Source organism: Mustela lutreola, chromosome X (genome assembly GCF_030435805.1).
Source record: "Mustela lutreola isolate mMusLut2 chromosome X, mMusLut2.pri, whole genome shotgun sequence".
In the NCBI taxonomy this organism is placed as follows: Eukaryota; Metazoa; Chordata; class Mammalia; order Carnivora; family Mustelidae; genus Mustela; species Mustela lutreola.
In genome coordinates, this window is record NC_081308.1 from 117558908 (window position 1) to 117580582 (window position 21675).

At 42.9% G+C, this 21675-nt stretch overlaps 1 protein-coding gene across 1 annotated transcript in view; it reads left to right on the forward strand.

Moving 5' to 3' along the window:
• Nucleotides 1-21675, forward strand: part of ADGRG4 (adhesion G protein-coupled receptor G4) — a 96696-nt gene that overhangs the window by 12696 nt on the left and 62325 nt on the right. The window contains 1 exon segment of the mRNA XM_059156850.1: nucleotides 15279-21136. Coding sequence (XP_059012833.1) covers nucleotides 15279-21136 — 5858 coding nt within the window.

Genomic DNA, 21675 nt, shown 5'->3' on the forward strand with positions numbered 1-21675 from the left:
CTGAACAAGGAGCCCAGTGAGGGACTCGATCCCAGGAATCTGGGATCATGATCAGAATGAAAGGCAGATGCTCAAGCAACTGAGCCACCCAGGCGCCCCTGTTAACAACCTTTCACCTAGTCGTTTTACATCTATTATAGATGCTTGCCTCAATGGCTTATACAATAGTCACAAAACACTGATTTTTATTTTATTTTTTTTTTTTTTTTAAAGATTTTATTTATTTATTTGACACAGATCACAAGTAGGCAGAGAGGCAGGCAGAGAGAGAGAGGGGAGAAAGCAGGCTCCCTGCTGAGCAGAGAGCCCGATGCGGGACTCGATCCCAGGACCCTGAGATCATGACCTGAGCCAAATGCAGCGGCTTAACCCACTGAGCCACCCAGGCGCCCACAAAACACTGATTTTTAAAACTCTGTCATTATTCAATGTTTATTAGGTAGTATTCTATTGCAAGGAAGAATGTTTTCTTCTTCCACATTTACTTTGATATTCCTTCAGTTGTTATATGTCTGTACCAGCATGAACTCATGGATTCTTACCTTATTCAATGGGTTACAATCTGTTGCCATCATTTATTTTGATGTTCAAATTGGCCCAGTTTGGGCCAGTGGGAGTCCTTCCATCTGGCTCTTGTGTCCTTTTGACATGTTCCCATCATTTTTTGAGTACTTCCTTACTTTCAGCACAAGATGTTATAGGCTCATCTTGTACTTTCTCTGCTCAGAGCAAGAATCAACCATTTTTACCAAAGAGTCCTGGTTCCTTTTAGCAAGGAATGGGATTTATAAACCAATTCATTTTTCTTTAATGAGCAATGATTATGTTAGGAACTTTTGGGGATGGCGTTCTTGGAAAGGCTGCTTGGAGCGACACATATATTTTTCTCCTTCTTTCTAATTTCGAAGAGAGAATAAACGATTGGTTTTCTCTGTCCAACCCTGTTCTCCCCTCAAATCCAAACTTTTCCAACCTCGGCGGCAGTGGTCCTGAGCGTGGGTAAAGTCTGTGATAACAGGATCAAGATGAGATTTTTTCCCCCTCACTTCCTGAAATGTGTACTCATTCTCAGGTTTTATTCACGATTCTTGGGGATTGAGGGTCGTGTCGAGGGAATGCGGGTCAGATCCACGCCTAATAAGTTCTCACAGACTTTGGGGATGTATTTCCACCAGCAGTTTGAATTAATGGCAGAGGCACATGCCAGGGGGCTTCTGGGTTTCTTTGAGATGAGACTAAAGCAAAGAAACAGGAAAGCTATTCCTTTGAGTGACTACCTGGAGACATTTGGTTTTTCTCTTTTCTGAAGCCTTGAAAATAAAAAAGAGAGCAGTGTTAGCTAGCTCTGATTACAAAATGGAGCTAGGGACTAGTAGGTTAAGCCTGAACAGCTCACCCAGAGCAGTTTAAAGTTACTTAATCTTTGATCTAAAGAACCGGAAGTCTGGCTCTATTAAATCCTTATGCTTAGCAGTGGTCTTTGAAAACCTAATCTGGCCAGTGAATTGCCATGGCCTTTCCTACCACTTTGCTAGTAAATCACAAAATCTAGCTGATGTTGTTAAAGTGCAAAACAGCCCTCATTTACTTTTGTATCCTCTTTAATGAACATCCTAGCCTCTTGGGCTGATAGGGTTCCGGTAGGCACAATACACCAATACTCCAGCACAACAAAAAGGAAAAGAAAGCACACCCTAAAATGACAACCTGGAAAAGGAGTAGAAAATATTATTTTTACTTTTCAGGTGTCTTCAGATGTTCTTTCTTCTTTTTTTTTTTTTTTAAAGATTTTATTTATTTATTTGACAGAGAGAAATCACAAGTAGTCGGAGAGGCAGGCAGAGAGAGAGAGAGGGAAGCAGGCTCCCCTCTGAGCAGAGAGCCCAATGCGGAACTCGATCCCAGGACCCTGAGATCATGACCTGAGCTGAAGGCAGCGGCTTAATCCACTGAGCCACCCAGGCGCCCCTAGATGTTCTTTCTAAACCTTAGACCAGGGCTTTCTAACCTGAGGTCCGGAATGGCCTCCATAGTTGGGCAGAGCTCTTGGAAGGCTTGAAAGTGTACTAAAAAGACAAGATGGATTCCTCTTTCCGAGGACAGAGTCTATAGTTTCCCTCCTATTCAAAAATAACACGGTAATTGCTACTTTTTATGAAGTTCTTTCCACATGCCAGGCATTTTATAGATGAGGAAAGAGAGGCTCAAAGAGGTTAGAAAAAACTGCTTAATGTCACCTATTAAATAAACAGTGGGGCCAGGATTTGAGCAAAAAGTTATCCGGTTGCAAAGCTTGTGCTCTTTTCACTTCTACCTGCTCACCACTGAAGGAGCTGTAACACCATAGAATTTCTTCTACCTCTGCCCTGGCTGTGTGACATCTGGGGGAGAGGGGACACTTACATGAATAAATACGACTGATTACAACACGGCTAGCTCAGCTTTTGCCTAATAAATTGGTATTTATGGTCTACAGAAGGATTATGACCTTTAAGGAATAAATTTTAATGAGCACATTGCTAGGTTACAAATCTCAATAAATCTATTTACCCATAAATTATATATGTATATATTTATATATTCATGAGAACAAGGCTTTTGGGGAACATTTGCTGAAAACCATGAACCCTACCTGGATTTAATAAACAAGTATTCACAAGAGTTGGCGATGTCTCAGGAATATTTAAACAACACAGTAATAAATAATAACAACAGCAAAGTTGCCAGTCATTAGGGATTTAGTTGTGGAGGTGTTTTTAAGCATCTTTTCTTTACTTTTACAAATTACAAATGCAGGAGGCAACCTGGCTGGCTCAGTTGGTGGAGCATGGGACTCTTGAACTCAGGGTTGTAAGTTCAGTGTACACTTTGGGTGTAGAGATGACTTAAAAACAACACCTTTAGAGACGCCTGGCTAGCTCAGGCAAGGGGGCATGTCACTCTTGATCTCAGGGTCATGAGTTCAATCGTCACGTTGGACGTGGAGTCTACTTAAAAGAAAAATATCTTTTTTTTTTAAAGATTTTATTTATTTATTTGACACAGAGAGATCACAAGTAGGCAGAGAGGCAGGCAGAGGGGGAAGGGGAAGCAGGCTCCCTGCTGAGCAGAGAGCCCGATTCGGCCTGGATCCCAGGACCCTGAGATCATGACCTGAGCTGAAGGCAGAGACTTAACCCACTGAGCCACCCAGGTGCCCCGAAAAATATCTTTTTAAAAAATATTTATTTGTTTGAAAGAGAGAGAAAGAGTGTGCACTCATGAGTGGGGGAAGGGGCAGAGGGAACAAGAGAAGGGCAAGCAACGCCCCCCCACGTTGTGTGTGGATCTTAATGAAGGCTCTCAATTCCAGGATCCTGAGATCATGACCTGAGCCAAAGTCAGACTTGGAGCTGACTGAGCCACCTGGGTGCCCCCAAAAAACAAAATCTTTTTTTAAATATTTTATTTATTTATTTGACACAGAGAGAGAGAGAGAGAGATCACCCGTAGGCAGAGACAGGCAGAGAAAGGGGGGAAAGCAGGCTCCCTGCTGAGCAGAGAGCCTGATGCCGTGCTCGATCCCAGGACCCTGAGATCATAACCTGAGCCAAAGGCAGAGGCTTAACCCACTGAGCCACCCAGGCACCCCCCAAAAACAAAATCTTAAAAAAAAATCATGAGTGCAATACATTATGGTTATTAATTATATGGAGTTTATTATAAACTCAAACAATACAAAGTGCATGAACTATGAAGTAAAACCTCTCCACAGAGGTGTCTGTTCTTTTAGATTTTTTTAAATGGCTTTATAACAAGTGTTCACCTATGTGTATAGTCCTAAAAAAAACAAAATAAGGGGCACCTGGGTGGCTCAGTGGGTTAAAACCTCTGTCTTCAGCTCAGGTCATGATCCCAGGGTCCTGGGATAGAGCCCCACATTGGGCTCTCTGCTCAGCAGGGAGCCTGCTTCCCCCTCTCTGTCTCTGCCTGCCTCTCTACCTACTTGTGATCTCTGTTTGTCAAATAAATAAATAAAATCTTTTTTTAAAAAAGCCAATATACAAGATTTTAAAAAAACCAAAATAATATGTACGTACGTACAGAATGTTTTACACTCGATGTATTTTATAACTTAATATTATCATGGGCACATCAGTTCATTTAGATCAACCTCATGCATGTTTAGTGCTGCATATACCCATTTTACAGATGTGCTCTGATTTCTTTAACTCACCACTGACGGGCATTAAAGTTATTTTTTTTTTAAGATTTTATTTATTTATTTGACAGAGAGATCATAAGCAGGCAGAGAGGCAGGCAGAGAGAGAGGAGGAAGCAGGCTCCCTGCTGAGCAGAGAGCCCAATGCGGGGCTCGATCCCAGGACCCTGGGATCATGACCTGAGCCGAAGGCAGCGGCTTAACCCACTGAGCCACCCAGGCGCCCCTAAAGTTTTTTTTTTTAAATAGGATTTTTTATAGGTTTTTTTTTTATAGTTTTAAATAATGCTGTGACAAATATCTTTGTACATACATCTTGGTATATGTGGGTTTGCTTTTTCATAGGACACGTTTGTAAGAGTAGAATTTCAAGGCAAAAGATAGAAGTTTTACAATTTAAACTGTCACCACTTTTACTAGTTTATTACTTTATTCATTAAAATGGATTTATTTTTAAAGTAAAAGTAGTAGATAGGCTGGTAAAAATTTGAACAATGCACAAAGATAGAAATTAAAAGTAAAAGCCTCCTTTCTCATCAATATTGCCCTTACCCTAAGTCCTCTCCCTAAAAGTGACGATTTTTAACAATTTCTTACTTATCTTTGCAGGAACAACTGAAAACTTGGGTTTACGTGAATATAGTCTTTGTTTTTCTTTTTCAAAGTTAGGATCATCATTATATGCTCATAGTCTTCATCTTCTTTTATCCATTTAGTTATATATTTTGGAGGCACTCCCATATCAGAAAATAAAGAATATAGAGCTGCCTGCTTATTGGGGAGGGGGATGCTGATTAGTACGACAGAGTAGGGATCTCCTATAATTTATTCATTGAGCTCCCTTTGAAGGACTTTTAAGCTGTTTCCAGGTTTTAGCCATGACAAAAGTCTGTCGTATTTTGAAAAGGAATGGATGGTGACAGGAAATTCTTGAAGTGACCATTAGGGACAGATCACAAGCTCAAATTCCTCTCCAAGTATGTTTAGCATAATTGCTTCATGTTAGCTCAGACACATGGCCCAACGAAGGATTTGTTCGGACTTGAGGATGTAAGAAGATGAAGAGTCTTCCCAAAGATATGCAGATGAAATGACTCCTAGATACCTACTGGAGAAATCACCTTTGGAAAGAATGAAATTACATGAGCTGAGTCCACCCTGGGAAATCCGGACTGTATCAAAACCCAGGGTCCCTGTATCTGTGGAGGTATTGAGTTGCTAAGAGGTATTAATTGATCTCGTGTTCCAGTGACTTTGAATCACTTTATAAATTAACCATTCTTCGAATATGCAGAAATTGATTATATAGTTTATGCACTTTCTAAGACCTTTGTTTGGCCCACTAGGAAGCCCTCTAAGCAATTGTCAGCTCTGATAGGAAAGGTTCCATGGTCGTGGGCTCTATTAGCTAAAAGGCAATTTGGTTTGGCCCTTGTGTATCAATTCTCTGTGCTATCCTTGTTTTTATCACAAAAGATAAGCAAGAGCTGTTTGTAGTTTGCTCGAACCTTCTTATTTGTATTCCCATGCACAGAGTGACGTTCTCCTATAGATTCAGAGATGGAAGCTCTAGCCCTATCTCAGAATTCATTTTTCATGTCCTTGCCTGGAAACTGAACACAGACACCATTTTGAAAAAAAAAAAATATATATATACACATATATATATATATATTTTTTTTTTTTTCATCATCTTAAAGATACTCATTTCATATTTTTTCTACCCCACAGGCAGATCTGTCTGTGGTGGTTCCTGGTCACTATTATCTCACAAATCTAATAAACACACTCATGATTGAAAGAAAAAAAACAGATGCAATATGTAGGCTAGAAAAACACAAAGATTTAATATGAGGTGATATACCCAAATTACAGGCAGAATTTGGTACCTTAGCAAATGTTCTAGTTAATATTCTCTTGGCAGGTACATCTGCAACAAAATGCCTCATAAATATTCAGCGACTCTATACCTCTGTTCTCCAGCTCCCAATGATTACAATAATACAATTTTGTCTAGAGTGAAGGAGCAAATGGCAATTAAGCCCACAGGCCGCTGTGAATTAGCATGGATTATCCCCACTTTAAACTACAGAGATAGCAAAGCTCATGCAAATCAATTGTGCAAATGATCACTTGTTCATAAACGGGAACAGAATGAATGTGGCAAAACACGTTTGCAAGCCCTTCAACGATGGAGGCCTGACTCCATGGTTTCTGTGGTCCCTCCAGTAGGGATGGACATTCGGTTATCACTCAGCTACGTGCATGACGTGGGTTTTTGCATTTGCCTTTTTTTAATTGTGAGAATTGTAGATTCATATGTGGCTGGAGATCCCTTGTACAATTTGCGCAGTTTCCCCCAAGACTAACATCTCACAAAGTTGTTGGTATAATGACCAGAATATTGATGTTGATACAATTCACTAATCTTATTCAGATTTCCCTAGTTCTACTTGGACTCGTGTGTGTGTGTGTGTGTGTGTGTGTGTGTGTGTGTGTATTGAGTTCTATATAATTCTATCACCTGTGTCGATTTGTGCATCTACCAACATGGTCAAGGTAGTGGACACTTTCAGTATCTCAGGGTCCTCACTTACCTCCCTCACTTACCTCCCTCCTGTCCTTTCTCTCCACCTCCCTCGGCTCTCCACATCCCTAACCCTTGACAACCACTAATCTGTCTGCCGTTTGTAGGAGTCTGTCATTTTCAAAAATGTTAGTAAATGAAATCAGATGGTAGGTAACCTTTTGGCATTGAACTTTTTTCACTCAGCGTCATTCCCCCCTTGAGATCTGCCCAGCTTATATGTATCCATAGTTTTTCCTTTTCCATTGTGGAGCAAGCTTCCATGGTATGGATGTACCACAGTGTGCTTAAACATTCACCTGATGAAAGACATTTGGACTGATTCCAGTTTTTGCCTGTAGCCACTCCCTCCCCCTAAAAACACCCACACCCTGTTATGAGTCTCTGTGTATAGGATTTAGTGTAAACACAAATTTTCATTTCTCCAGGATAAATGCCCAGGAGTGCCATTGCTGAGCTGTATGGTAGTTGCCCATTTATTTTTATTTTTTTAAACTTTATGTTTTAGATTTCTAAAGATTTTATTTATTTATTTATTTGACACAGAGACACACCGAGAGAGGGAACACAAGCAGGGGGAGTTGGAGAGGGAGAAGCAGGCTCCCTGCTGAGCAGGGAGCTCAATTCGGGGCTTGATCCCAGGACTCTGGGACCATGACCTGAGCAGAAGGCAGACGCTTAACCGACTGAGTCACCCAGGCACCGCACCCACTTAGTTTTGCACAAAATTTTCAGGCTGTTTTCCAAAGTGGCTGTACCTTCTTAATATTTCCACCAGCAATGGATGAGTGATCCAGTTTCTCCCATCCTTGCCAGCATTTGGTGTTGCCACTACTTTTTGTTTTAGCCATTCTGTTAAGTGTGTAGTGCGGTTTCATTATGGTTTTCATTGGCATCTCCCTGGTACCTAATGACATTGGACGTCCTTTTCTATGATTATTTGCCATTTATACAACCTCTTCAGTGAACTCTTCGTGTCTTTTGCCCATTTTTAAAAAGATTTTATTTATTTATTAGAGAGAGAGAGAGAGAGAGAGCACAAGCAGGGGGAGTGGAAGAGAGAGAAATAGACTCCCCACTGAGCAGGGAGCCTGTTGTGGGGCTCCATCCCAGGACTCAGGAGCAGGACCTGAGCCGAAGGCAGATGCTTAACCTACTGAGCCACCCAGGTGCTCCACCTACGTTTTTTAAATTTACATTCGTTTTACTGTTGAGTCTTGAGAAGTCTTTATATATTCTAGTCCTTAGTTGGATATATGTTTTGCAAATATTCTCTCCTAGTTTACAGATTGCTCTTAAAAAGCCTTTTCACATGGGCTTTCATTGAGCAAAAGCTTTTAGTTTTGGTGAAGTTGAATTTATCAATTTTTCTTTTGGTGTCAAGTCGAAGAACACTTTGTTTAGTGCTAATTTTGTACCCTCTAACCTCGCTGAACTCACTTCTAAGTTTCAGATTTTTTTTTAAGATTACTTGGGATTTTCTACATGGACAATCATGTCATCTGCAATGCTTAAGATTTTTTTTTAATTTTTTTATTAAATAAACTCTGCCCTCAATATGGGACTCAAACTCACAATCCTGAGATCAAGAGCTGCATGCTCTACTGACTGAGCCTGCCCAGGGCCATTGCACTGTCTTTTATTTCTTTTTCTTTCCTTACTGGAATGCCTCTGACTTGCAGTACTATGTTGACTAAAAGTGGTTAGAATGGACATTCTTGCTTTGCTTCCTGTCTTAGAGGGAAGACATTCAGTCTTTCACCATTATGGTTGATTTTATGGGTTTTATTAAAAGAACTATTTATTTATTTATTTGAGAGAGAGAGGGGGGAGAGATCATGTGCACAAGTGAGGGGAGGGGCAGAGGGAGAGGGAGCGAGAACCTCTCAAGCAGATTCCCCGCTGAGTTCAGAGCCTGACGTAGGGCTCAATCGCCCGACCCTGACATCGTGATGTGAGCCAAAATCAAGAATCAGCCTAGCTGATGGAGCCACCCACGCCCCGGCCCACCTCCCGTTGATGTTAAATGGAGGTTTCTTGGTGATGTTCTTTTTTTTTTTTTTTAAGATTTTATTTATTTATTTGACAGAGAGAGAGAGATCACAAGTAGGCAGAGTGCCAGGGAGAGAGAGGGGGGGATGCAGGCTCCTTGCTGAGCAGAGAACTCAATTCAGGACTCGATCCCAGGACCCTGAGATCATGACCTGAGCCAAAGGCAGATGCTTAACCCACTGAGCCACCCAGACACTCCTCATCTAAGCAAAACTTATAAAGAATTTTATAATAGTAAATGTGGGGCACCAGGGTGGTTCAATTAGTTAAACATCTGCCTTTGGTTCAGTTCATGAGCCTGCTTCTCCTTATCCCTCTGCCTCTCCCTCTACTTTATGTTCTCCTGCTCTTGCTCTCTCTTAAATAAATAAGTAAATAAATAAATAACATCTTTATATAATACTAAATGCTTATGTTTAATGGCATCTATTATATTTAATTAGATATCACATTAAAAGAAGTACATTTTATTTTTTTAAGATTTTTTTTTTTTACTTATTCATCTGACAGAGAGAGAGAGAGAGACCGACAGAGAGAGCCCAGGGAGGGGGAGAGGCAGAGGGAGAGGCAGAAGCAGACTCTCTGCTGAGCAGCTTAACCCCCTAAGCCACCCAGGTGTCCCTCTCGGGGATGTTCTTTATCAAATTGACATAAATACCCTCGGTTTCCAACTTGCCAAGGGATTTTATCATGAAGGTACATCGGATTTTGTCAAATGCTTTTTCCATATCAATCGAATGTGTTTCCTAACCCATTGTAATTAATTGCCAGACTTGGGGTTTGAAAGAATCTTTAATTCCTATAAGTCTTGGTTAAAAAGTACAGACATTTGATTGGATTGACTTTATTTGGGATATGGATGACTCTTTAAGGCAGATGTTGTCTCAGGGCATGGCTGTAATTTGGGATCCCCATTGGGTTTTGATGCCCAGGCTTGCAAGGGAATCTTCACATTTTAGTTTAGCACAGTGATACTCTTCTCTATGGTTTATGTCGTGTAGTTTTGGGTGATTGCTTATTCTTGAGCTGTTCAGCACTTGCAGAACTTGGCTTTTATTATCTAAGTTTTTCTTTTCTTTTCTTTTCTTTTTAAGGAAGAGTCTCTTCTTTCTCCTAGGTTTGTGGTGGTTCTGTATAAATTGAGGGCATGCCCTTATGGGTGCTAGAAAATTAAAACTCTGACACACAATGTCTTACTTCTCTACATGTTTCATCTGTGGAAATCTCATCCTGTCGGCACTGTACCTCTCTGTGCCTAGTCTCTAAAGGAAGGGATTGAACACAATTGCCAAGAGTTAGTTCTATGATTCTGTGATTTTAATTAAGGAAGACTGGAGTCTTTGTGAATAAAGACATTAGAGGAGGGGCGCCTGGGTGGCTCAGTTGGTTAAGCCTCTGCCTTCAGCTCAGGTCATGATTCCAGGGTCCTGGGATCCAGCCCCGCATTCGGCTTCTTGCTCAGTGGGGAGTCTGTTTCTCCCTCTCCCTCTGCCTGCTGCTCTGCTTACTTGTGCTCTCTATCTCTCTGTCAAGTAAACAAAATCATAAAAATAAAAGACATTAGAGGAGAAATTTGGTACACCAGTCCTTCTGGAGAAAACCTCTCACCTGAAAGATTCAATGGGAGGGCTGTTGAAATAGAGAAATCCAGGCTTTGGGTTCAAGTGAGGCAATGTAAATTGCACTATTTCCTAAGGGACACCTGCTACTGAAACTGTTACCTGCTTGGCAATTTTTGTTCAACTCATTTGTTTTTTCTTTTCTAAGTATTTTTTAAGATTTTATTTTGGGGGGTACCAGGATGGCTCAGTGGGTTAAGCCTCTGCCTTTGGCTCAGGTCATGATCTCAGGGTCCTGAGATCGAGCCCCACATCAGGCTCCCTGCTAAGCAGGGAGCCTGCTTCTGCCTCTCTCTCTGCCTGCCTCTCTGCCTACTTGTGATCTCTCTCTCTCTCTCTCTGTGTCAAATAAATTTTTTAAAAAAATTTATGTTTTAAAAAATTTTGTTTATTTATTTATTTTACAGAGAGAGAGAGAGATAGAGAGAGAGAGAGAGAGAGAAGGAGGGAGGAGGGGACCAGGGGAGGGAGAGGGAGGAGAGAATCTCAAGCAGACTCCTTGCTGAGTGCAGAACCTGATGAGAGGCTGACTCTCATGACCCTGAGATCATGACCTGAGCTAAAACCAAGGGTTGGATGCTTAATGAACTGAGCCACCCAGGGGTCCCTTAAGACTTTTTAAAAAATAATCTCTACACCCAATGTAGGGCTCAAACTCACAACCCCGAAATGAGGAATCCCACGCTACACTGACTGAGCCAGCCAGGCATGCCCCTCCTTTCCTAAGTTTTATGCGTCTTTTTCTTTCTTTCTTTTTTTTTTTAAGGATTTTATTTATTTATTTGACAGAGAGAGATCACAAGTAGACAGAGAAGCAGGCAGAGAGAGAGGAAGGGAAGCAGGCACCTTGCTGAGCAGAGAGCCCGATGTGGGGCTCTATCCCAGGACCCTGGGATCATGACCTGACCCGCAGGCAGCGGGTCAGCTTTAACCCACTGAGACACCCAGTCGCCCCTTATGCGTCTTTTTCAAATGCTTACTGGAAGCATTTACAATTACTTACAATTAATATCTATAGCTCAGCCATCTTTAGGTACAAATACCATACCTAACTCCCAGCCTCTGTGTTCTGAGTTTCTCATTACCCATTAAGACTCCTGGAACAGTGCTCTTTGAATATTGTATCAAAGAAGATGGACTTCTGTGGTATTCGGTATTTTATCGTTTTCCTAAAAAGTGAGTGCAGCTCCATCATGAATCACTTGTAAAAGAGCGAGAATGAGTGTATTCTTGGAGAGTGATTCAGGAGCTGGGATGCCACACTCCTCGAGTGTGGTATAAGTGACCCTTTAAAAAATTTGCAAAGCCAGTCGGCTGTGGTAAAGCCTTCTGCAAAAATGGAAACCAAAATCCTGACTATTCTCCCTCTACTTGTAGTTATGGACACATTTGAAGGCAGAAGTCTTGACATAAATGTTGTGCTGCAGAAGTATAGCAGTTTCTTGGTAAAGCCTAGCAGAATGTGACTTCTGATCATTGAAATGATGTTGTAAAATTAAGTGGGAGAGTACTTCTACTAACTCTGACTTTTCCCTTTTCATGCATGTGTTGTGACTTCATACGTGTGTGACTTTTGTCAACTCTGTCTATACAGTCAGTTGCAGGCTTCTGAGTGTCATTCATCCCACTTCATAATGACCACAAAATCCTAAAGAACATCCTACACACATCTCAGAATTTCTATCTATGCAAATTAAAAGCAATTTGAATGCTCAAGACAGTGAAACAAGTTAGTAGATTGTCTACCACCATAATTATTTCTACATCATAAGTAATATGCTTCCCAGGTGGATAAATTCAAAATGCTAATTTCCCAATGGTAAATATGCATGATTTCATTCTGGGTGATCTGAACTGGAGAAAAATTATGACTCAGTCTTGAATTTTACTATGTGCCATTTTCGCTTGGATGTTCCATCACCCTAAGTTCCACTTATCCAAGTCAGAAGTGCATATTTTTCTTCGGAAAGAGGCCACCTTCCCAATTTCCCTATTTCCTATTATCAACCTTCTCCAAGTAGCCCAAAAGCAAAATTTGCGTCCTCTGAGATTTCTTTGTCTTCTTCATCTTGTAAGCTTCTTTGTTACCATAACCTGTTGCTTCTTCCTTTAGGAATCCCCCACACTACTCTTCTTTCATTCCAAGTCCTCGTCATCCCCTTATTCTGTCAGCCTGCAAATTTTGCGGGACATCTCCCATGTGCCGTGCCAGGCCCTGCGCATACGGCGTAGTGAGGAGGACAGCCGGGAATAAGCATGCACTGATATAAACCTGCAGCAGTGACAACTACTCTGAAGAAGAGGTGTGGGGTGTCCCAACAGCCTAGAATAGATTGGTTTGACCTAGTCATGGAAGCTAAGGAAGGTAGCAGCCTCCTTGAGGAAGCAATGCATGAGCTGAACTCTGAAGGATGAGAAGTTAATCAGATCAAGAGAGATGGGAAGCACACTCCCAGTACAGGTAACAGGGAGGTAGTGTTCCTGTGGTGGGCAAGAGAACATCAAGTATTGGAGGATTAAAATAAGACTGGTAGGATGGAGTCCAAGAAACAAGAGAGAAAGCTTCTCACACAGAGTGAGGCTGGACAGGTTGGGTAGGGAGCAAACTGCGCATAGCTTTATAAGCTCTATTAAGAAACACACTTTTTTTTAAATCCTAGGAGTAATGGAAGGGCACTAAAGGGAGCTAAGTTTGTGTGTGTGTGTGTGTGTGTGTGAGAGAGAGAGAGAGAGAGAGAGAGAGAGAGAGAGACGTGATCAAATTAGTATTTCAAAAAGATCATCCTGATGGAACTATGGAACAGATTGCAGGGGGCCAAGAGTAAAGGCAGAGGGTTCAGTTGGGAGGCTATTGCAGAGTTTAGGTGAAGAGACTGATGGTGGTTTGGTGAGGGTGGTAAGTGATCAAGATGGAGAGAAACAGAGTCAAGAGCTATTTAGGAGATAAGAGTCATAGAGCAAAATTATGGGTTGGCTATGGCAGGTGAGAGAGAAATGGAAGGAGACCAAGGGAGAGGGTTTTGGCTTGCATAATTGAATGTATGATCATGCCATTCACTGAGAGAGTACTGAGAGGACCCAGTTTGGAGAGAAGACAATGTGTTCAAATTGAGGCATATGATAGAGTTTGAGGGGTTAATGAGATATCCAAGAGATGTCAAGTAAGCAGTTGTGGAGTTCAGAATAGAGATCTGGTCTAGAGATATAGCTTTGACTTTCATTTGTGTGCAGGTGTAAACTCGAATATGGAGGTGTATGGAGGAACCACAGGGTAAGGAGAGAAGAGGTGCTGGGACCAAGGCTTGAAGAACTCTATTACTTAATGACTGGATTAAATAGGATGGATCTGCAAAGGACATAGAATAGGAGTGCCTGGAGGGTTAGGAGAAAGCGCAAGAACATGTTATGTCATGGAAATCAATGAAAAGAGCATTTTAAGAAGGACAGAATGGTCGACATTATCAGAAGCTGTTGAGAGATCAAGTAAGATGAAGACTTGAGAAGTATGTGTTCTCAGGGAGGCCATTGGTGGCCTTAGTGGGTGCTGTGCAGAGGAATGAAGACAAAACCCAGACTAATGTGGGCTAAAGAATGGGGCTGAGGAGGGTGGAGAGAGTCAGGATAGATAACCTTTCTTAAAGTGATGTGATGGGGAGGAGGGAGATAGGGCAGTACCTGCAGAGAGATGTGAGGCTTTTATTTTTATGTTGGAAGAGATTGGAAGATATTTTAAATCAGGAAGGAAATGCTCCTTAGGGAAAGGAGAGATAACTTCTGATGAGGGCTAAATGAGGTGGTGCTGAGTTTCTGACCAGTTATGTTTTTCTATGAAGGAAGGGGCACAGGTACTTAATAAACATGTGGGGGCAGAGTTCGATAATGAGGAAGGTTTTATTTTATGTATTTATTTTTTTTAACATTTTATTTATTTATTTGACGAAAGAGAGAGAGAGCACAAACAGGGGAAGGGGCAGCAGGAGAGGGAGAAGCAGGCTCTCCACTGAGCAGAGAGCCCAATGCAGGACTTGATCCCAAGACCCTGGGATCTTGACCTGAGCCAAAGGCAGATGCTTAACCGACTGAGCCTCCCAAGCACTCCAGTGAGGAAGGTTTTAAATGGTTACTGCACAGAACAGTAGCAAAATTGACCAGAGTAAAGTAGACTGAGCAGTGTGAAAGGCTTATTTGGGTTTGGTGATGATGAATTGATAGAAGTACTAGTTCATCCCCTTGTGTGACCATGTCCAGCAGTACTTGACTGCTCATATGCAGGTACGGAGGTGATGGAGAGTTGTGCTGGTCCAGAGTTGGTGGGAATGAAAAGTTTCCTAGCTTTCACTGTCTTTCTGTTCCTACCCATCCTGTATATGAAATTCTTTTTTTTTTTTTTTTTTTTTTGAGAAAGAGAGAGAGAGGAAGCAAGTATACCAGCGGGGTTGGGAAGGGGCAGAGGAGAGAGAGAGAGAGAATCTTAAGCAGGCTCTATGAATAGCACTGAGCCCAATGTGGGGCTCGATCTCATGACCATGAGATCATGAACTGAGCTGAAATCAAGAGTTGGACACAACCAACTGAGCCACCCAGGCAACCCTGAAATGGATGTCCTTCTACTTGTTACATAATGAAGGCATTTTGAGAACCATATAGAGATTTTAGAAAGTAGAAAATCATCTTAAGAAAAACCAAGTAATCAAGTGGCTTGATTATATCTGATACTTATCTCCTCTTAAAAACATGAGAAAAAATTATAGAGCTCTAACAGAATTGTCTCTGATTTCTAAAGCCAAATCCAAAGTAACACATGCTTTCTGATTTTCAGTTGTTTCTGAAAATATAACAATTCAAGAAATGAGCACAACTCTTCCACAACAAATAGATTTGACAACTCCATCCCAAGTTACTGGACTAAAACCACAAGAGACAATATATTCTTCTACAGTGACGTTTAAAAGCATGCCTGTGTTTGCAACTGATTATACAACCATAGCATATTCCAATACAACATCTCCACCTCTGAAAACAATGACTGTACCAAAATTTTTAAAGACACCCATAGCTGAGACAACCAGATTCAAGGCGCACATTTTGTCTACTTCAGCAGCTGTCCCTCTGCCTACCAAGAGCACCTCCATAGGCACTACTAACAATTCCATGAAAATAACTAAGTCTCCATCTTCAGAGAGCATAAGGACAACAAAAGTGGCTGAACCCATTGCTACTGAGACTTTCCATCCAACTACAGCTACGAATTTTCTATACACTTCTGGACTGACCAAGAATTCAATTATATCCAAAACTTCAGTGACTGGATCTCAGTCAACCATTATGAAGACAACACCTTCATTCTCCTCTGCTGAGTCAAAACCCGTATCTACAATATCTTGGCCCAAACATGAATCCCCAGGTATTGATGTACTTTCAATCTCCACAGCTAGCCAGGAACTTCTTGCCTCTACAGCTGGTGGAACAGTACCTTGGTGTTCAGTGGAAGAGACTTCAGCTACAACTACTCACGTTGGGACTGCATCGACATTCCCACCCAAGTCTGTGCTCAACTCCACGGTTGCTCCAGTGGATTCCGTATTTCCTAGAAATCAGACAGCACCCACGTTGGCAACAACTGACATGGAAATAGCATCTCCAGCATCAAAAATTCTCCCAACTAGGCCTACTGAGGTGATGCCTATGCTCACGGCTGAAACAGAATTGACATCTACGAATTTCCAGGATGTCTCTTCATCCAGAATGGAGGATCTAGTCTCTACCTACATACCAAAAAGGGCCTCTTCTGTGGCCCTTTCTTTCAGGACATCCTCCCCATTCGCCAGAGCTCAGAGTGCACAGCCAGTTGACACTGAGACTACACATACAGCCTTGACTCTTGGGGTCACACTTGCACCAGTGGTGGCTGACACTCTTCTTCCCCCCATAACACCTGGGCCAGTATATACCCACAACACACCCACAGGTGGTGGAAACATGCTTCTTTTGAATTCCACTAGGTCAACTTCCACGTTTAAGGCATCTGAGTCTGGTCCCACATGGATAACTCATGATGGTGCCCATCTGTTCTCTACCAATGAAACCACGTGGACTCCCAGGCCAGACCAGACCCTGCAGACATCAGCCTTCTACAGGAGCCATTCTAATGCAGGACATTCATCCCCTACTAGTACTGCTATTATCCCACCAGAAGGCCCCTCAAAAAGCGAGGCTGCCACAATCACTGATGCTAGTATTACTGCTGGTGCTAGTACAGACAGACACACGACAGCTCTATCCACATTGATGACTTCATGGTTTGTTAATTTTTCCACAGTTTCGGGAATGACATCTATAACCAAATTGCCTGAGTTTAAACTTAACACCTTACGACTAAAAACTACGTCTCTGCCCACAGCAGGTGAAAGCAAGCCTCTTTCAACACCGAGGGAGACATTTGTTCCACCAGTAGATATAATATCTACCCTTGCTAACACTGAACCAAATGTCTCTACTGAGGAGAGCACTTCTGAGACCACGCTAACAGAGACAAATGCCACAGTTGCATTTGGAGAGACAACTCTTGTACCAGAGTCTGCAACAATACAAGGATGTAATGGTCCTGCGACAAGGACAGAAACAACTTCCCGTTATCTTGAGGGAAAATCAACTATAGCAGTGACCACTGAGCTTTCCCCATTTGCAACAAGGCTGGAAGCAGCAGATGAATCTGCACAAATGGTAACAGCTTCTGTCACCGTTTCCCCTTTTCCTGACGTAGAAAAGTTGACCACCCCGTTGGATACTAAAACTGCAACCACTGAGGTGAGAGGAAGTTGGCTTTCCACAAAATCGATGAAAACCACACATAAGAGCCCATATGATGGAACCACAGAAATCTTTAATTCCGTCCACACCCACAAAGCATGTTGGACTTCAGAAACTCCACCTGAGGGAAATCCAACTCTATCTCCCATTTCTGGAAGCACACAGACATTCCCTGAGCCCCTGGGCGCTTCTACCACAAGGATATCGGGGACCAGTTTTGCTACTGTCCCTACAGCTATGTCCTTGTCTGCTGGCATCTTGCCTCCACAGCCTACTGCTACCCATTCCTCAGCAGCCCCTGTCCCATCAGTTACGGTGACCACAACCTCAGCGTCACCATTGGATCAGACTGCTTCAACAACCAGCGATCCTGTGCCTACCCACAGACAGTCAATTCCCACCACTTCAGAAGCCACAGCGTTCTCTGTCAGGATGACACCCATGACAGTTCCCTCTCTGACAGAGACTCCAGTCCCCTCATGGAGACATCCCACTCCTGTGGCAACTAAGGCTGAGACCACCTTTCTCTTCACCTCAGCTGACACAGTAACCCCATTTACACCCACTCTTGTCTGCTCTAAATCTCTTCCGGACAACATTCCTGTTGTGTCCCCTACCCATGTGACCTCAACTATGTTTACACCAGTAGCAACCCACCCCATATCACAAGGGAAGGAGACCTCTACCCATGCTCTCAGCCTTCCGTACACTTTCAGCAACAGCGGGGCTGTTGTTAGCTTGGCTCCTGGCTCCACAGAAACTTCTGTTGTTGATGAGACCGTATCTTCACACACCTCTGCCAATAAGCTTACAGTAGATGGTCCCATTTCTCAATCTTCAACAGGTCTTGGAAACACACTGGTCCCCACCCTATTAGTGACTGACGTTTCTGCCTTATCTTCTGACAAAGAGCAGATGACCACACTCCTGGGAAACACCTCGAGAACTATGAAGGTGACAGAAATGTCCCCATCACAGAATCCTTTTGTTTCAGACTCCCAGAGTACTTCATCCTTGAAAACAACAGATACGGGATTTGCTGAGAGCCCAACAATTTCCAGTCACCAAACACATTCACCTTCAGAGCTTCCACTTGCAACTCCACCTGACAGGATTTTAGCTTCTTCTCCCACTTCTGGGACTATACAGACTACACCTACTTCTATCTCAAGTCACACAGTAGATGCTCACATTCCAGAAATGTCTACCAGTCTTGGGAAAACAGCCCTCCCTTCACAATCTCTGACAATTACCAGATTTCTATCTCCTGAAAAAGAAGGCATCAGTGCCCTTTCAGTATATACACCCAGGACTGAGAAAATGATAGTGAGTGCCACCTCTGTGACTCACCCTTTCTCAAATCACCAGGATACTTCATTTGTAGACACCGTAACTTCCAGGACAACTAGAATGTCCAATCCTGTAAATGTCAACACAACTCTTTCATACTTGCTTTCCCCTAAGACTCCAACTAAGATGACTTCAGTTGCCTCTCCCATTTCTGAAAGCACACATACCTCCCCTGAGTTCCTGTCTCTTTCCACAACTGGACCATCTAGTGCTGATTTTATAGTCATCTCCACTGATGGGATCACTACAGCCCCGTCTGCTCCAAATGCACCTACGACACTTCATGGGAAAACCTCTGTGGCGACGTTCACTCCTATCTATCAGATGTCCTCACTGCCGGTTAGTATCGCTGCCTTCAGCTCCAAAAGAGTTTCTGACACTCCCACGATACCAATAATGAAATCTTCTAAAACAACACATCCAGATTCTTTGAAAAGTTCCTCTTCAGCCACTTCTGGGCCCATGTCTGAGATGCCCTCAATGTCAGTTAATGGCTCTGCTTTCTTACCTCCAGCTGTTTCTTTTGACACTTCCACAAGAGTTGGACCATTGTCTTCATTATTGTCCTCAACTGCCCCTAGGACTATGACGACCCTAACATTGACACTGGATGTTGCACCTGGGCCTACTTCAAAAAGCGCACCATCTTCTTCTGCTTCCATTACTTCAGGAATGACAGAGGTGTCCTCCAGGATCACACCTACATCCTTTTCCTCTCTGACACAGTCAAATTTTCCCTCTGTGAAAACCATTCCAACCACTGTTATGGCGGGGATAGCGACTCCATCCATAGGCACCACTGCTCTACGAGTAGAGCTCGGTTCTAGGAACACTGAAGCTATTTCTTCCATTCAAACAACCACATTTTCACCATTTCAATCAACAACTCAACAGTCATCACAAAGAGATGAGACCACAGCTCTGGGCATATTATCTGGGACTATGAATGGATCCTTTACTCCCAGAGGCAGTAGTACAGTAACTGCTCTCACAGATACTTATTCCAGAACTGCTGCCCTTGAAAGTGTGCTTTCATCTACTCCATCAGATAATCTCCATACTTCACTGAATATTCAGGTTTCCCCATCTCTGACGAGCCTTAAGAGCACTTCTGGCCCCACAGAAAGGGTAAAAGCGACCACCTACCTTTCTTCAAGTACAGAAAAGATGACATCCTTGTCAGAAAATGCTTCAGCAGCTGGACTAACAAAAGGAGCCACATCTGTGGATACCCCTGTTTCGCATCCTCCATGGACTCCATCCATTACAATGGCACCTTCGTTGACATCATTTCTTTCTTCACCTCGTAGTACTAAAGCCAAGCTCTCCACTTCAGAGACTTTTTTCCCTCTTACAACCCAAATGGTTGAATTTCCAGTTCTGGGAACAAGGATCACATCTGGTAACACCCAATCTCTGCTTATGACTTCCTGGAACACACCCACAGCTAAAGGTTCTCAATTTCCAATTTCCACCAGTACTCATATATCTACACCCCGTAAGGTGGAAACAGAGACTCCATACCTAGTTCCTGGGTCTTTGTCAACATCCACACCCTCTCAGACTGGTCTTGTGTCTGGAGATGTTACGGCAAAGTCATCAATTTCCATGTCAGGAATTCTTCCTACCTCGGGGATGTCTGACAGCCCTTCATCACCAACATCTTCAAGATCTACTCCTATCACTTTGGCTGACATTAAGCACACACTTGAGAAGACAGCTACACTTATGACTCCTGGGAACACACTCGCATGGACTCCTTCCGGTGCCACTTCAGGATCTGTACTTTCAGAGGCTGCTATTTCATCTACACTGGCTTGGATTTTACCTGTTCTCCCTCCGGCTTCTCTACCGGCAACTGTATCTGGTACCCCTCACACTGTAACTTCTTCTCCAGTAGAGGTGTCAAAGTCCTCCTTTCTGACTTCTGACACCATGCCAGCACGCTCATTCACTAACTTTACAACACTACCTATTGCTGCCATAAGCACTGCACTCACCCAAACCACTCTTGAACCTACAGTGAGCAGTATCACTACTGGCTTCCCAGTTTCTCTCCCCATATCTATAAAAATCACAGCTGATGGTGCATATATTTCCAAATCCCCTGAGGCATCTTCCAGAACCTCTGTGACTGCCAACTCCAGGACCGTGTCTCAACCTCTACCCTTTAGCAGAATGAGTAGGTCGCCTCCTGCTACACACCACACTCTATCTATCAGTTCTGAGCTTCCACCTAGCCCCATGGGAACGTCTGCTTGGAGCAGAATCCCAGCTGCATCAGTGTCCCCTTCTTTAGTTCTTCCTAAGCCCACGCTGGACCCCCTTCCAAATATAACTACCACTACACTTACTGCTACCACAGGTTTATTTCCACTCACATCCACTGGAGTAACGCATCCTTCCACAGCGTCTGTGTCTTCAGTACTCTCTTCCTCTTCTGAGACAGCCCGGCTGGAGTCCACATCTTCTTTTCTGCTTATGGAAACAGTGACTTCCCTTACTGCCACTCCTATTGTTCTGCAATAGGAGTCCGCATCGCTAACAGAACACATGCACATGGGGTTATAGCTCAGTGGTAGAGCATTTGACTGCAGAACGCATGCACAATGGGTCACGTGTTCTCTAAGGCAGCTATTTCTCTGAAGGCAGAAAAAGATAAGGAATGGTATAGATGTTGCCTCTCTCCTTCAGACAGTGGGTGCAGGGGATACCCTGTCCAAACACAGACTTCTCTAGCCATCTTGCTTCGCTTTGCTTTATTGAAATATTATGTAAATGTATCTTTTCATTCACGGTGACATTTCTTTTCTTTTCTTTAAAGATTTAATTATTCATTTGACAGAGACACAGTGAAAGAGGGAACACAAGCAAGGGGAGTGGGAGAGGGAGAAGCGGGCTTCCTGCCAAGCAGAGAGCCCAATGCAGAGCTCAATCCCTTGACCCCGGGATCATGACCTGAGCCGAAGGCAGACGCTTATTGACTGAGCCACCCAAGCGCCCCTCTTTTTTTTTTTTAAGATTTTATTTATTTATTTATTTGAGAGAGAGAATGA